Source organism: Epinephelus lanceolatus, chromosome 16 (assembly GCF_041903045.1).
Source record: "Epinephelus lanceolatus isolate andai-2023 chromosome 16, ASM4190304v1, whole genome shotgun sequence".
NCBI classification, from domain to species: domain Eukaryota; kingdom Metazoa; phylum Chordata; class Actinopteri; order Perciformes; family Serranidae; genus Epinephelus; species Epinephelus lanceolatus.
Window position 1 is genome coordinate 5,415,450 of NC_135749.1, and position 14,478 is coordinate 5,429,927.

The 14,478-nt window shown below is 42.3% G+C and overlaps 1 protein-coding gene across 2 annotated transcripts; it reads left to right on the forward strand.

The window, feature by feature from the left end:
• The first annotated feature begins 260 nt into the window (after window positions 1–260).
• Window positions 261–13,952, forward strand: LOC117263240 (CMP-N-acetylneuraminate-beta-galactosamide-alpha-2,3-sialyltransferase 1-like). 2 transcript variants are annotated; one of them, XM_078175623.1, is made up of 7 exons: window positions 261–399; window positions 3,702–3,976; window positions 6,730–6,926; window positions 7,159–7,326; window positions 10,317–10,356; window positions 10,497–10,616; window positions 12,938–13,952. In XM_078175623.1, exons 2-7 carry the CDS (start codon window positions 3,728–3,730, stop codon window positions 13,103–13,105), a joined length of 942 nt encoding a protein of 313 aa, XP_078031749.1. In that variant the 5' UTR covers window positions 261–399; window positions 3,702–3,727; the 3' UTR covers window positions 13,106–13,952. The 2 variants fall into 2 exon arrangements, with proteins under 2 accessions (XP_078031749.1, XP_033492351.2); XM_033636460.2 differs by lacking the exons at window positions 261–399; window positions 3,702–3,976 and adding an exon at window positions 429–2,440.
• Window positions 13,953–14,478: the final 526 nt, after the last annotated feature.

A 14,478-nucleotide genomic window follows, 5' to 3' on the forward strand; every position in this document is an offset into this window, starting at 1 on the left:
TAATATAGGCAAGGTGCGGCAGGTTTATCTATAGAGCACATGTCTTACACAGAGGGGAGCCAAGGTGCTTTACATAAAAAAATATGTTTGAAATATCACAACAAAATAAAAATGAAATGAATCCCAAATAAAGTCACACACTCAAAACTCTTTTTTTTTTACAACATGCGATGTCAAATTCAGGCAGAGCTTTTGTGGTTTTAAAGCTCTGCCACCTCTTCTTGACACACCCCTGTGGGTATTGATGCCAAGCCTCTGCAGCACTTCCTTGTTACATGCTGCTCATCAGCTCATTTCATTGTTGACAATTCACGCGTTCATCAGCTGCAAGGTGTTTTGTTTTGTTGTTTTCTTGCCTCACCAGCCTGATTTTTTTTTTTTTTTTAAATCTCTTGTCAGGTAAGAGAAATATGAAATCTATATTACACATTTAAACTGATGGTAATTTGATGTCTTATAATTAGCCAGAACACGAGAGAACAAGAACACCCTTTTAATGTATGATAGTTCAAAGGCAAAGAGGCGACATAAGAGTGGGATTGTACTTTTTAATGTGTTTCTAGGCTCAGTTATTGCCTGAGTAAAGTTAATATGATGGCTGTAATGCTCACAGCACCCATTATTAAATTTTCTCCCTCTTGTCTCACACTGTCCTGAATGTAACCTGTTGAACGAGTTAAGCTGTACGTGAGGTTTTGCTTCAAGTGGAGCAGCAGGGAAGAAAAATGTTTACAAAATGTCGTCAGGTTTATTGAACTGTGTTCCTGTATCTTCTTTTTTATGACTTGTTTGTTACATAAGCTATGAAAGAGGTCAGTCATTGCATCAGTGACAGCAGTTGAATTTTGCATCGGTGTAGACCGGTGCCTCTTCTGTCCCATCATAACCAATCATATCTGTGTTTTAGCTTTGACTGATGCTTCCACTAAATTAAAGAACACACATTACGGGAGGTTGACTTTAATTTTGTATTTCTTTCCAAAGAGATCATGAGTCTGTCTAGCAACTAACTCAAATCATCCCCTGTTAGCTAATGGCACCTGCTGTTAGCGAGTAGTGCTGCAGGCTACATGTACTTGATTAATAACTAACCAACCTTCAAAGAACATTTTCAGGCGGGCTAACATTCGACAGCTCCAAAATGTTTCCTATTATTGACCTAAGGTGGTGCCATCACCAAATTGTTACAGATCTTGTCACTTAAAGGGGAACTTATTTTTCCTTTGGTCTCAGACAGTCCAAAGATATTAATAAACATGAAAATCTGTCCCCCATATCATAAAAGCTAGAGTGCATAAACTCGTATCTGTGATGTCATCAAGTGTCAAGTCCAGCGCTGCTCCACAGATAGCAGTGAAAGATGTTCTAGACGACACTGAAAGCACTCAGGGGAGTGTTCTGAGTATATCGGAACATTTTCAGTTTCCGATCTGAGAACACTACAATACAATAAAGCTCATTTGGGTACAAAAAAGAAAACAAACATTCTGTGGGTCCACAAAATCAGGCAGCTCCCAACATTATACCCTGTGACATCACAAGTTTGAGATTTACGTCTCTGGTTCCTGGCTTTGAGAGAGGGTAGCTCATGTTCACAAATCTTGATTGAACTTTCTTGGCCATGGAAATTACATCTGTGGATTCTTAATTAAGGTGGTGTTCCCCTTTAATATCATCAATATATTGCTGCAGGGATGATGTTTATTTGTAGGTTGAAGCAGAAGTTAGCGTCACCCCAGTTCCCTCGTCAAAAGCCTGTGGGTTAGGTTTAAGCTGTTTGCAAACAAAAGTTTATGATACTTGCACATTTTGTTGAGTGACCACTTTTATGATTTTTGAAACATAAATGCAATCACCAGACTTTAAACACTAACTAAGCCACAAGCAAACTACATCATGGTCACGTGACTTGACGTCGCCAACACAACAAGGCTGTAAAGCCGTGGTCAGTGTTATGGCGTTCTCATTAAACCACTTGTTAGCAAAAGGTCCATGTCATTGGTCTGACAGCCCATTAGTCCGAGAGCCCATTAGTCCGACAGCCCATTAGTCCGATGGTCCGCGGTGCTGAACGGCTCCCGGCGGACGTATTTCTGCCTTGATGGTGCGCCGCGACCGGCTCTGGGTCAGCTGGGAAAGGCTTGAGGCAAAGCAGGCTCACGGCTTATGTGTTTGTCACTTTCTTTTTCATTTTAACCCACACCATGATCTTTTCCTGACCCTAACCAAGTGGTTTTTGTGCCTAAACCTAACCAGACCTTCACCACAGGGCATCATGATGATTTCGGAACGGACTTCGGAACAATGGGTTCAATATGGTCGGAACAATGGGCTGTCGAACCAATGGGCTGTCGAACCAATGGGCTGTCAGACCAATGGGCAGTTCCAGTTAGCAAGACATCTAACGGCGCACCAGGCTCAGCAAAGACGAGAGTATCCGGTCAGTTTTCACAATAAAACACCCATGAAAACTCCAGATTGTATTTCACATGACTACATCAACATGATGTGACATGTAACTACCATGAGCCAAATGAGACAGAAAAATTTTCCAGAGTTACTTCAATGGTGCTGTGTGGTGTCGTGCAGGCTCAGAGTTGTCTTAAATACAGCCACACAATTCTCTACTGATGTTTTCGGTTGGTGCGCCGCTTTAGGTGGTCCGACCAGCAACCCGTTGAGACGATTTAGTTCCGCGTTCCACGTTGCCCCTCCGACTCTTCGGCGGGGGGGCCACAGAGGGCCAAACCGCCATTGCCAGCCAGAATATTAATCAGAGCGATTTCGATCTCGTTATATTGCAGTCTGATCAGTGATAACGGGTGAGACTTTGGTCTGACCCTGCTCAGTTTGGCAGTGTATCATAATGTTACCTTGGACCAAAGTTGGACTCAAGACAGAGCCATAGTCTGTTTGGAGACCAGAAACACAGCACATATTTGGATAAAAGAAACATCATTCAACATCATGTAATGTGTGTTTTCTTGTCAAGTGGAAGTAGTTTTCAGTCAAAGGTCAAACAACACAGATAAGATGAGTTTTTATGGGACTCGCCATTCCCACACCAGCCTGGCACCAAAGCAAAGTTTAAGAGCTGCCACTGATGTAATAACAATAACTTGGTTTATTAGTTTACACGTTTACACCCATAGAGACACTATTCTTTGTTCAAATTACATTTAAATACCGTGAGACATGAATATGTCCACAGTACAGTAAAGTCATCGAACACGGCAGTTAATATGCTGCTTTAATTAGTTTATTGAATAATATTTTTATCAGTTTTATCGTTATTTTTAATATCACTCTATCAGAGTCACACAGATGTCTCTTGAATATTATTTATTGTATAGACAATATAAATTTCTCTTGAAGCTCTCTAAATGCCCACAGCTGTAACTCAATGCTCTATGAAAAACCAAGTTGCCAGCCAGGCTGTAGATCAGAAAATATTTTGAGCTTTGTGTTGGTTTACTTTCCTTTGTGTCATCCTCTGTTATTGCCCTGCATGAGGACACCTGTGAACAACAGGTGTGCCTGCTGAGATGAGACAGTGTGGGAATTTACACCACTAAATGTCAGATGTGTCTCTATCATAGATAACAGAGGGCATAAACAGCAGCCAGTCTCTTCCTCTGGCATATTCACACACATGTATGACGTGTCTCACCTGTGTGCTTCATCACATTTTGTATCCACAGATCGACTCTGAGATCACGCTGCTGAGATGCTTTCAAAATTGGGAAAAATCAGAATAGTTATAGCCATACTGTGCATCGCTGCCGTTGGGCTGTTGTCTAGATATTCATGGGATTTATCTACATTTTCCCTCGGCCTGCTGAACTCAAGTGTTTGTGCCTGTAGCAAATGTTTACTAGAGGGTGATCCGTGGTTTAGGGAGCAGATCAAGTCATCTCCTCAGCCCTTGTTGTCAAAAACATATTCAACCCCAGAGGACGATTTCAATTGGTGGAAGGTAAATGTCAACTTTTCTTTACGTATACACAGCACAAATGTTCTGCTTCTGTTTCACGGTTAATCGTTTCAGACACATTTTTGCACATTCCCTTTCTAAAAGAGGAAGAATCAGGGCTTTAACCAGAGGAGGAACCTGTGTGGTGTCAGTGGTGTTCTCTGTCAGCAAAAACAAAACGACATTTGACACAGGGGGACATTAAAAAGCAGTAAAAATCAATTTCAGCAACTGATTGTTATTGCCATTCTTGATTGTCATTATTTTCTCAATTAATTGATTAGTTGATTAGAGTTTTGACTTGTTTTGATGAAATCACTCAAACCCATTCATTGCTTATCAAATTAGTTTATTGCTGAGTGAAACTTGACTTCGCCCTTTGGGCCATCTGTTGGCTGTATGTATGCCAACATAAGGGACGCATGGAAGTATGAGGGCAGTGACGTTTACAGTGTTTGAAATGGATGTATCTCTTTTCGTATGTAAATGGAGAATAAAGTAGCCTTGATGTAACCCTCATGTCAATGGACTATCAACTGACAGAAAAAAAAAAGATTAGTAGTACTTTAGGAAGGTTACGATAATTTGCATATTGCGTAAAACCAAAATATATACTTGTCCATAACACAAATTGCAACTTTTATTCCAAGTACAATTCACATTAGTATTTAGAAGCTTATTTACCATGATTTGATTCTAGTATCCTTTAAGGGATATCCAACTGTTGCGTCGTCTACGTCGCCTCACGTCGCCCTGTGTCAGTTGCATTTGAACACACTACATGGACTATATCCGACGGCCAAGTAGCACGTACGTTCTGCGCCTGCGTGAGAGAGAGCGGAGTGAGAGAGTGGTACATCCTGTCAGCCGACGGGTTTCCTATCTGTGCAGCCGAGCACCGCAGCACCTCCACGGACTATTACATCCAGACGGTCCCGGTGTTTCCTCCACAGGCTCCACTTCACTCAGCTGCCCGATAAACCCGCTGCTTCTTCCCACTTTAACCTGAATCACAAACCAGGGCTCGGTGCTCCGGTTGGATCCAAACGGAGAGCCGGAGCTAGCTCAGTGCTTCCCTCCAGTCATGCTGCGGCTAACGCTATGCTAGCTGCTCCCAGCTAGCTCTGGTTTGTTATTCAGGTTAAAGTGGGAAGAAGCAGCGGGTCTGTGGGGCAGCTGAGTGAAGTGGAGCCTGAGGAGGAAGCACCGGTTAGCCCCGGTTTCACTGCAGGCAGATTCACTTGCTACGGCGCGAGGGAATAAAACCTGAACAGCCAATCAGAGTCACCTCTCTCATCGACAAGCTCCGCCACCGATTCAACATGCTCAATCAGCCGAAAAGCTGCCAACGCCAAAGTGCAGACGGTGCAGGACACACCGCAAAAACTAGGGCGACAGGCGCTCACCGATGGCCCGACTTTGGTCGACGGCCGACCGTCGGCTTGGTGTGTCAGGGCCTTAAGAGTTCAGTAATTACAAATAAACATAATTTGTGTTGTATTTGTGTGCTGAAACCAACAATGAACCCAATATAAAAAACTGAAATAAACCCACAGTCAATCAAACTTCTTTTGATACGAAAGTAGTAAAAGACTTTGGTGTTCGTATGACATCCTGTCAAAATAAAGGTTGAATAAATGTAATTAAAATTTAGATTTTTCCATCTCTACATAATGTTAAAGGAATGGTGCTCAGCAAAGGTAAAACCTTTTTGGAGTAGATTTTCCAGAGTGTTGGACGTCTACAGCAGCAGATGGCGTTCTCCTTGAAGTGATTAATTGAATTTCATTGTCATAAAACTTTTGAATATCATGTTATCTTAGAAAGTGTTTTGGAATGTCGACAAAGCATAGGAGGAAGTCTGTGTCTGTGCTTCTACCAACCCTGAGATAGTTTGCGGTGCTTAAAACCCATGGCAAATATCAATTCATTAATCAGTTCCATGTTTTCAAACTGCATTGGTAGAATTGAGTTCTTCTGACTGAGGCCCTCTAGGACATCAGTACACTGATACTTTTTTAAAACCACTACTGCAAACAGAAACAGTTAACAATGATATGAAGTCATCAGGAACAAATCGACTGACAACGTCCTAAAACCTGAACCTGTGAAATGAGCATTACTTCCTGCAATTTTCAAAACCGTCACTGTTAAAAAAAAAGAGCCAACTATTGTACTTCCTGTGAGTGCTTCACAATAAAAGCAACCTATGTTTTACTTTTCAATGCTTTCAATATGAAGCTGCAGCAGAACCGCTAAATAGAGGGGTTGATTAAAGAATGAAAATACATTGAATTTCTTTCAGTAAAGAAATGTAAATTATGAATAGTGTCAAAAATAGGTTTAACTGGACAACTGGCATGTGATTAAATTGTAAACGGGTCCATGTCATTGGTTCAACAGCCCATTAGTCCGACTGTCCGCGGTGCTGAACGGCTCGCCGGTCGCGGCGCACCATACGCCCGCCGCGACCGGCTTGAGGCGGAGCAGGCTCACGGCTTATGTGTTTGTCACTTTCTTTTTCATTTTAACCCACACCATGATCTTTTCCTAACCCTAACCAAGTGGTTTTTGTGCCTAAACCTAACCAGACCTTAACCACAGGGCATCATGATGATTTCGGAACGGACTTTGGAACAATGGGTTTAATATGGTCGGAACAATGGGATGTTGAACCAATGGGCTGTCGAACTAATGGGCAGTTCCCATTGTAAACTGCTGCTGGAATAACGTTCTTTTTCTGTTATGTGTGTCAGCGCTTACAGGGGGAAATGCGCAACTTCACTTTCTACAAAACAACAGTGGACAACCTGTTTAAGATCTTCCCACCCGTTCCAGATGTTGTAGAATTCAGCCCTGACCGCTGCAGGACTTGTGCTGTGGTGGGGAACTCTGTTAATTTGAAGAGATCACACTATGGACCTCTCATAGATATACATGATACTGTAATAAGGTAAATCATAACTGACATCTTTAAGAAATTTGAACAATGATGTTGACACAAAGACAAATTCTGAACTTTTTATCTTTGGAGTTTAACAAAAACTGAGTAATGTCATTCGCCATACGGTGGGGGATGAAAAATGTTTTGAATCAGGATTTCCATGTAATGTGAACACCAATCACCACATCATTGTTCTTTAACTTCATGATATTAAATACATGTATTCCCTTGTATCTTTCAGAATGAACCATGGCCGTACTAAAGGCTACGAAACGGATGTTGGCACTAAAACAACTCATCATGTGATGTACCCAGAGAGTGCTGTTAGTTTGGACAACACTACTCATCTTGTGCTGTTTCCATTCAAGATAAAGGATCTGCTGTGGCTCCTCAAGAAATTTGATTCAGGGTGGGTGTGCACAATGAGCAGCTACACCTTTAATCAGATCTTTGATTGACTGAAAAAAATGCATTGAATGTATTTGATGACTAGGAGACATCTATGAGGAAGTGATGTAGTTAACTTGGGGAAACGTTAAAAAAAGGAAGCTCAGCTGTTTGTCTGTCCTCAGACTCGCTAACAGAGAGCAAATTCCAAAGAGCTACGAGAGAGAGATCATTGATGTGAGGCAGTTACAATGACCTCTGGACTTCCCAGCTCTTGAATTACCCTGTTGTGCTATCATATTAAGAAGATTTACATGATATCACCTTACCTTACGTAAATATGGTGAACATTTTAGTACACAGTTGCTTCCTCATAGAGACAGAGCAACATTAGCATTAATGTGCTCCTCCCTAACTGACCTGAGATGCCCTAACGACCTGCAGCCTCAGCTCATATTGTAACAGTAGCTTGACTGTCATTTGAGAGAACATGTTAGTAATTCGGGACACAGCCAGACACACACTTGAAACACATAGCTTCATAGTTTAAACCATCAGGGAGTAGGTGGATTATGATACAATGGGCCCCTGGGCTTGGACGCATAAAAGGCTCCTCTCAGCACGGCTTGTATAGCATGCTGTTATGTCTCCCCACAGAGTTAAAGGGCACATATTACGCACAGTACTCAGCCCATCTAAAGGGGACAGAAACACTCACTTAAAATGTAGCATGATGTTTTTTCCTTGCATCTTCAAAGTCAACACATTCTCACTCCGACCTCGTCACATATCGACGTTTGGTTGTTCTGCCTGTTACATGCATTGACTGTTTTCAAAATACAGTCTGTCTTTACTTTGACAACAAACGCACGTGGTTAGGTTTAGGAAAAAAGAACAGGATTAGGCTTTAGAATCTTGTGGGACACAAACACAGCTCTCTTGGGTAAAAGGAATTGTTTGTTAGACCCATCCACCACCTGTCCCAGTTGGACTTTCGCCGCCTGAACTTTCGTCCCCCTTTCCCCTGATGCCACCAGGTGCTGTTTAACTATAACGGCAACCAGCTGTGTGTCATGCCGACGTAAAGGATGCCCTTTTCATTAGTTTCTGATGCAGCAAGTCACTGCGCAAGCACTGGATTTTGATGACTTTGGAGTGAGACTGGGCTCTCAAAGTTAATTTTTTGGTTTTAATGATTCGGCTATTCCTTCAGTTTTTCTTTTTTTAAGGTATTTTTAAGAAGGGGCTGTATTATCAACAAGCCCTCTGACAAGACATGCAAAGTTAATAAAAGTCATTTAATGCAGAGGCTCTGGTCCAGGGACCTCCTGAGTCCTTGGGCTCCTGGGCCTGGTAGGACCGTTCAACCTTGTCTCACTCTGAAGTTGCCAAAAAACAGCACCTAGTCAGTGACTTCCGGCATCAGACACAGAGTAAAAAAGCCATCCTTTCACATCAGCATGATACACGGCTGGTCACCTTTATTATTAACAGCGCCAGGCGGCATAGGGGAAAACATGGTGGGACAACAAGAAAGTTAAGGCAGTGAAAGTACGAGTGAGGCGGGTGGGAGGGGCGGTAGATGGGTCCAACAACCACTGACTTTCGCCTAGGAGGCAGGTGTTCACCTCCGGTTAAGACTGTAAAACCAAACCCTGTTCTTTTTTCCTAAACTCAACAATGGGCATGTCTTGGCTAAACATGACCGTGTGCATTTGTTCTTAAGGTGCAGACACACCAAACCGACATCAAAGAACTAGCAGCGACGAAAGCCAACTGTTGCGTCGTCTACGTCGCCTCACGTCGCCTTGTGTCAGTTGTATTTGAACACACTACACGGACTACATCCAGCAGCCAAGTAGCACGTACGCTCTGTGCCTGTGTGAGAGAGAGCGGAGTGAGAGAGTGGTACATCCTGTCAGGCGAGGGGTTTCCTATCTGTGCAGCCGAGCACCACAGCACCTCCACGGACTATTACATCCAGACGGTCCCGGTGTTTCCTCCGCAGGCTCCACTTCACTCAGCTGCCCGATAAACCCGCTGCTTCTTCCCACTTTAACCTGAATAACAAACCAGGGCTCGGTGCTCCGGTTGGATCCAAACTGAGAGCCGGGGCTAGCTCAGAGACTAGCGGAGGCTAACTGGCTGTGTTTCCCTCTGGTCATGTTGTGGCTAATGCTCCACTAGCCGCTCCCAGCTAGCTACGGTTTGTTATTCAGGTTAAAGTGGGAAGAAGCAGCAGGTCTGTCAGGCAGCTGAGTGAAGTGGAGCCTGAGGAGGAAGCACCGGTTAGCCCCGGTTTCACTGCAGGCAGATTCACTCGTTACAGGGGTGAGGGAATAAAACCTGAACAGCCAATTAGAGTGATCTCTCTCACTGACAAGCTCCACCGCCGATTCAACATGCTCAATTGGCCAAAAAGCTGCCGACGCCGAAGTGCCAACGGTGCGGGACACACCGCAAAAACTAGGCCGACAGATGCTCACCAACGGCCCGACTTTGGTCGATGGCCAACCGTCAGCTTGGTGTGTCAGGGCCTTTAAAGAAAACCCCCCCCACCAATTTACGGTGTTGTGCTGACCTAGTGCTTTTATTTTGAAAGAGACTGTATGCAAACTGTACATTTCCTGTGAAAACAGAAGTGTATTTTGAAAACAGACAGTGCATGTAATCAGCTGAAGTTGATGCGGCGTCCCAGAACGTCAACAACCAATGCACCAAGGGTACCTTGCATGTCTTACGTCCATGACCACACGTGGATATGTGACGAGGTCGGAGTGAGAATATGTTGGCCTCTTTGGTAATTCGTCCATGCATGTAGGAACTAGATAACAATGAACACAGACTTTACTGACACATGAGGTGAGTAGACATGTACAAAGGCAGCTTGATCTCATTATTATAAGTTTTGCAATGACCTGATTGAACTGAACATGTGTGTTGCATAATTTTTACCAAACAATACTGGTTAATCAGTTCATTTTCTACCAAATGTAATGTTGCCTTCAACAGGGAAAAAAATGCTGGGAACAGGATAGCTAACAAGGATTTGGTGAGTGTTTTAAATGACTTTGCATGACGCTGACATATTTAATACATAATCCATTAATACATTGTGTTGTACAGTGCAATGAGTGCAGAGAGGACTGGTTTATGAATGTCAGTATAAAGGCCGAATCTGATTTACAACAGGTGATAATCCTCAATCCAGCTTTCATGAGATATGTTCATGAAACTTGGCTGTTGAAGAAGGGCAGGTATCCATCCACTGGCTTTATGACTGTGGTTCTCAGCCTGCAGATTTGTGATGAGGTGAGTTCAAAGTACACAAGATACCCATAATGTCATGCTGTTTCACTGACTGACAGCTGGTGGCAGCAGTGCATCGAGAAACAATGATGCACCAGTAATGGGAAGGGAGAAGAAGACTGCTAGATTAATGCAAGTTTTAAAATGTTCAAAAAATCATCAAATTAATACAAATATATCATGAGAAATGTGTTTGTGTTGATCACAGTAGCAATAATTTGTAGATGAGCTTAGATAGTTTAGATGGTGGTGCAGGAATGGGACCTAAAATCCAGACATGAGTTTGATTTCAGCACTCCTGGTTCCCTCCTCTTGTAATCAATGGGTTTTTGATTGGATGCCTGAAAAAAGGTTTTTACATTTGTTCTTTGTTTGGAGGCTTTCACATGTCTTAAAAAGGTTGTTGCTAACTCGTGCCGAAATGAGACGACACCACAGGCGTTTTCAGGATAGGGGTGGATGGACAGGGGTCATTCGGCCAGGTTCAGTCTCTCAGTAACCAGCAAAACATTTAAAACTGTATAATAACACTATAACACACAGTCCAATGATTGAACACTCTGATTGTGTTTCACTAGATGGCAGGAAAGTCCTGAGCTACCAGTTTCAGATGCCTGTCATCAGTGTTTGCCCGGCTAAAGAGGGTTGTAGTGGTGCAGCCTCCCACTCATACCTGTTGCTTTTGTTCAGCCACCTTATTGTGATCTTTTCAATCAGCATTTCCACCACGCGTGACTGAAAATGTACCCCTGCAGCGTGACCAGAATGCAGCACTTTTGTTGGCAGGTGCCTAATGAAGGGAGATGATCTTTACGTAAGACTGACTTTATCTTCAGCATAATGCCTAACTGTCAGAGCACTGACGGTTCTTTCAGGAAGTGTTGCAAGCATCATAGCAACACTCCTGACAATGACACATGGATTGACGAACAAATCAGTGTTCGTATTATTCGTATTATTTATTTGCACAGTATTAAAACAATTGGTTTTAAAAACAACAACAACAAAAAGTTTGTGTTTGTTTTGGGTCAGGTGATAATGAGTGTGAGAGAACATGTTAGATGTTTGTGTGAGCGCTGAAAACAAGTGTGAGCTTATATTTTAGTTGTGGTGTAGATTGGGACTTACTATATAATGACAAAAACTCTGTGTGTGTGTCTGTTCCACGTTTTTCTCCTCACTGACTTGGTCAATCCATGTGAAATTTGGCACAGTGGTAGAGGGTCATGGGAGGATGCCAATGAAGCAATATTACATCAATTGGCCAAAGGGGGGCGCTATAGCAACCGATTGAAATGTCAAACTTTGAATGGGCATATCTGATGCCCCGTACGTCGTAGAGACATGAAACTTTGCACAGAGATGCCTCTCCTCATGAGGAACACATTTGCCTCAAGAACCCATAACTTCCGCTTATATAGATTTTCCGCCATTTTGAATTTTTTGAAAAACACTTCAAATGGATCTCTTCCTAGGAAGTTTGAGCGATCTGCATGAAACTGGGTGAACATAATCTAGGGACCAATATCTAAAGTTCCCTCTTGGCAAAAGTTGGAAAACTTACTAAAACTGAGCTTCTATAAGGCAATGAATATTGCGGAGGGCGTGGCTCATCACATAAAGGTGTATAACATCTCAAGGGTTTCACCCATCACCACGCAACTTTGTAGGCATATGACCACACATAATCTGAGGGGACCCCTCCATTATTGACCCCATCAAACAAAATGGGGGCGCTAGAGAGCTCATTTCTTATCTAGGCCTAACCGCCATATGGATTTTACTAAACTTGGTAGATATGTAGAACAGGACGCCTCAAGGTGACTGGAGAAATTTAACTCTAATTGGCAACTGGGTGGCGCTATAACAGCAGAAAAAAACCCAGACTCCAAATCAGAGAATCCTGGACACACCAGGACATCTGGTCACTGCAGTCCAACAGAATGAAAAGCATGTAAATATGATGATTTGCTACGTTTCTAATTTCTGTTTCCTGTCTTTATGCTAAGCTAAGCTAAGCTAACTGTCTCCTGGTTCCAGCTTCATTTACCATACTGACATGAGAGCAATATCGATCTTCTTATCTTAACTCTTAGCAAGAAAGAGAACACGGATAGATTTTCCAAAATGCCTAAGTATTCATTTAAGGTTTAGGACAACAAATTGTTCAAAAGGCTAATTACTAACAGTGGAGTGCATGAATGAAAATGAAAATGAAAATTCATGAATTATTTATTAGAAATAGCAAATTTAAAAAGTTTCCTGTCAACAGTACTTTAAGTTGAATCCTGCTGAGCTTGATGGTATCATTTTTGTTTTCCCAGGTCAGCGTTTTTGGGTTTGGAGCAGACAGTGACGGAAACTGGAGCCATTATTTTGAAATCCTCACAAACAAAAGGCTGAGAACTGGACCTCACGCAGGAGCACGTGAATATGAAGTTATTCAGCAACTATACCAGAAGAAGAAAATCCGTTTTTTTAAAGGATCCTAAAATCCATTTTTGTTTCTGTCTTTGTCAACTGCACTAACACAAACAGAACTGAGCACTGGAAAAAGTCGTTTGCAGTTGATCTGGCCTTTCATTAGTCATATTTATTAAGCATCTAAATGTGTTTACATTCAAGTCATTTCGTGAACTTCAGTTTTGGTTTCATAGAATCACGTCCTATTGTTCAATCTGTTTTTTCGTCCACCATTTCACATACTCCACTGTCTAACATATGGAAAATAGCCAAACCATCCATCATGTCTATAAATAGGTGCAATATCCGAGCCCTATATTAACACTGATAAAAACACAAAGCAATAAAACATATCATCATTTATCAGTATGGCTTCCTAGTGGCTCTTCTCACACTTATTTCCTTAGTTTGGCTCAATCATATAGTTGTAGCCGCTTATTCTTCACAAGGTCATGCAGGTGCTGGAGCCGACCCCAGCTGACAAAACGCAGGGACTTGAGTCAACTATTAACCTACGCTGCATGTCTTTGGACCGTGGGAGGAAGCCGGAGAACTCAGGGAAAACCCACGCTGACACAGAGAGAACATGAAAACTCCAAAAGAACCCCAGCCGGCCTCTGGATCTGAACCCAGAACCCTCTTGCTTTGAGTTTTAACCCCAAAAGCCAGGCAGTATAGTTATTACTGTAATGATATCCTCAGTTGATCGTGGTGTAACATACATACTCAGACATGCTGCCTGCTCCCCTGTATATATAGTATTGCACTGTTGGTCATGAGTTTGTGTTTGTTTGTTTTTCCTCCCACATGTTTATGTTGCATTTGCCTTTTTGACTTTATGATGCATTAAATAAACAAAAAGACTTGTCATGCACAGCAGGTGTGACTGATATTACTGATAATGGCTGTGTTCCATTTGGGTGGTTCAGTATGATGACTGTTATCATGTCCAATGACATAGTGGAAACGCAGCTATTGAGTTACTGCCATTAGACCCATATGTGCCTTTATTTTGTTCCAGTGTCAAGTTTGCAGGAAGAATGCTGTGAAATTAAAATCCAGGTTAAAATCAAGGTTTGCCCTGACTGTCTAAGCAAATGAGGCATTTGTTTGCCAGACCCTAACTGATATAATTGATAACACACTAATGGGACCGGTTTTGCCACTTAAGCAAAGTGTTCGCACACACTGCTTCCTCATAGGACGCTGACATGCTTTATTTAGAGAGTAAACATGTGACATTACTGGTTTCATTAAGTTGGTAAATTGATGCTTTTTGTCATTTGGCCTTATGTGACTTTAAATGTTCCTGACAGCTTTATTCAGTTAGAATGGGTTGAAAAACAGCATTACTAAATTAGTGATTAGCCATGGTGAACAGATGAGTTTTGAGGGTGGATTT

Excerpts from the sequence above, each read along its gene's own strand:
- LOC117263240 (XM_033636460.2), top strand. The coding sequence starts at position 2,102 with ATGGTGCGCCGCGACCGGCTCTGGGTCAGCTGGGAAAGGCTTGAGGCA. Across the intron at positions 2,441-6,729 it reads AGCAAAGACGAGAGTATCCG|CGCTTACAGGGGGAAATGCG; the intron begins GTCAGTTTTCAC and ends TATGTGTGTCAG. Across the intron at positions 10,617-12,937 it reads GCCTGCAGATTTGTGATGAG|GTCAGCGTTTTTGGGTTTGG; the intron begins GTGAGTTCAAAG and ends TTGTTTTCCCAG.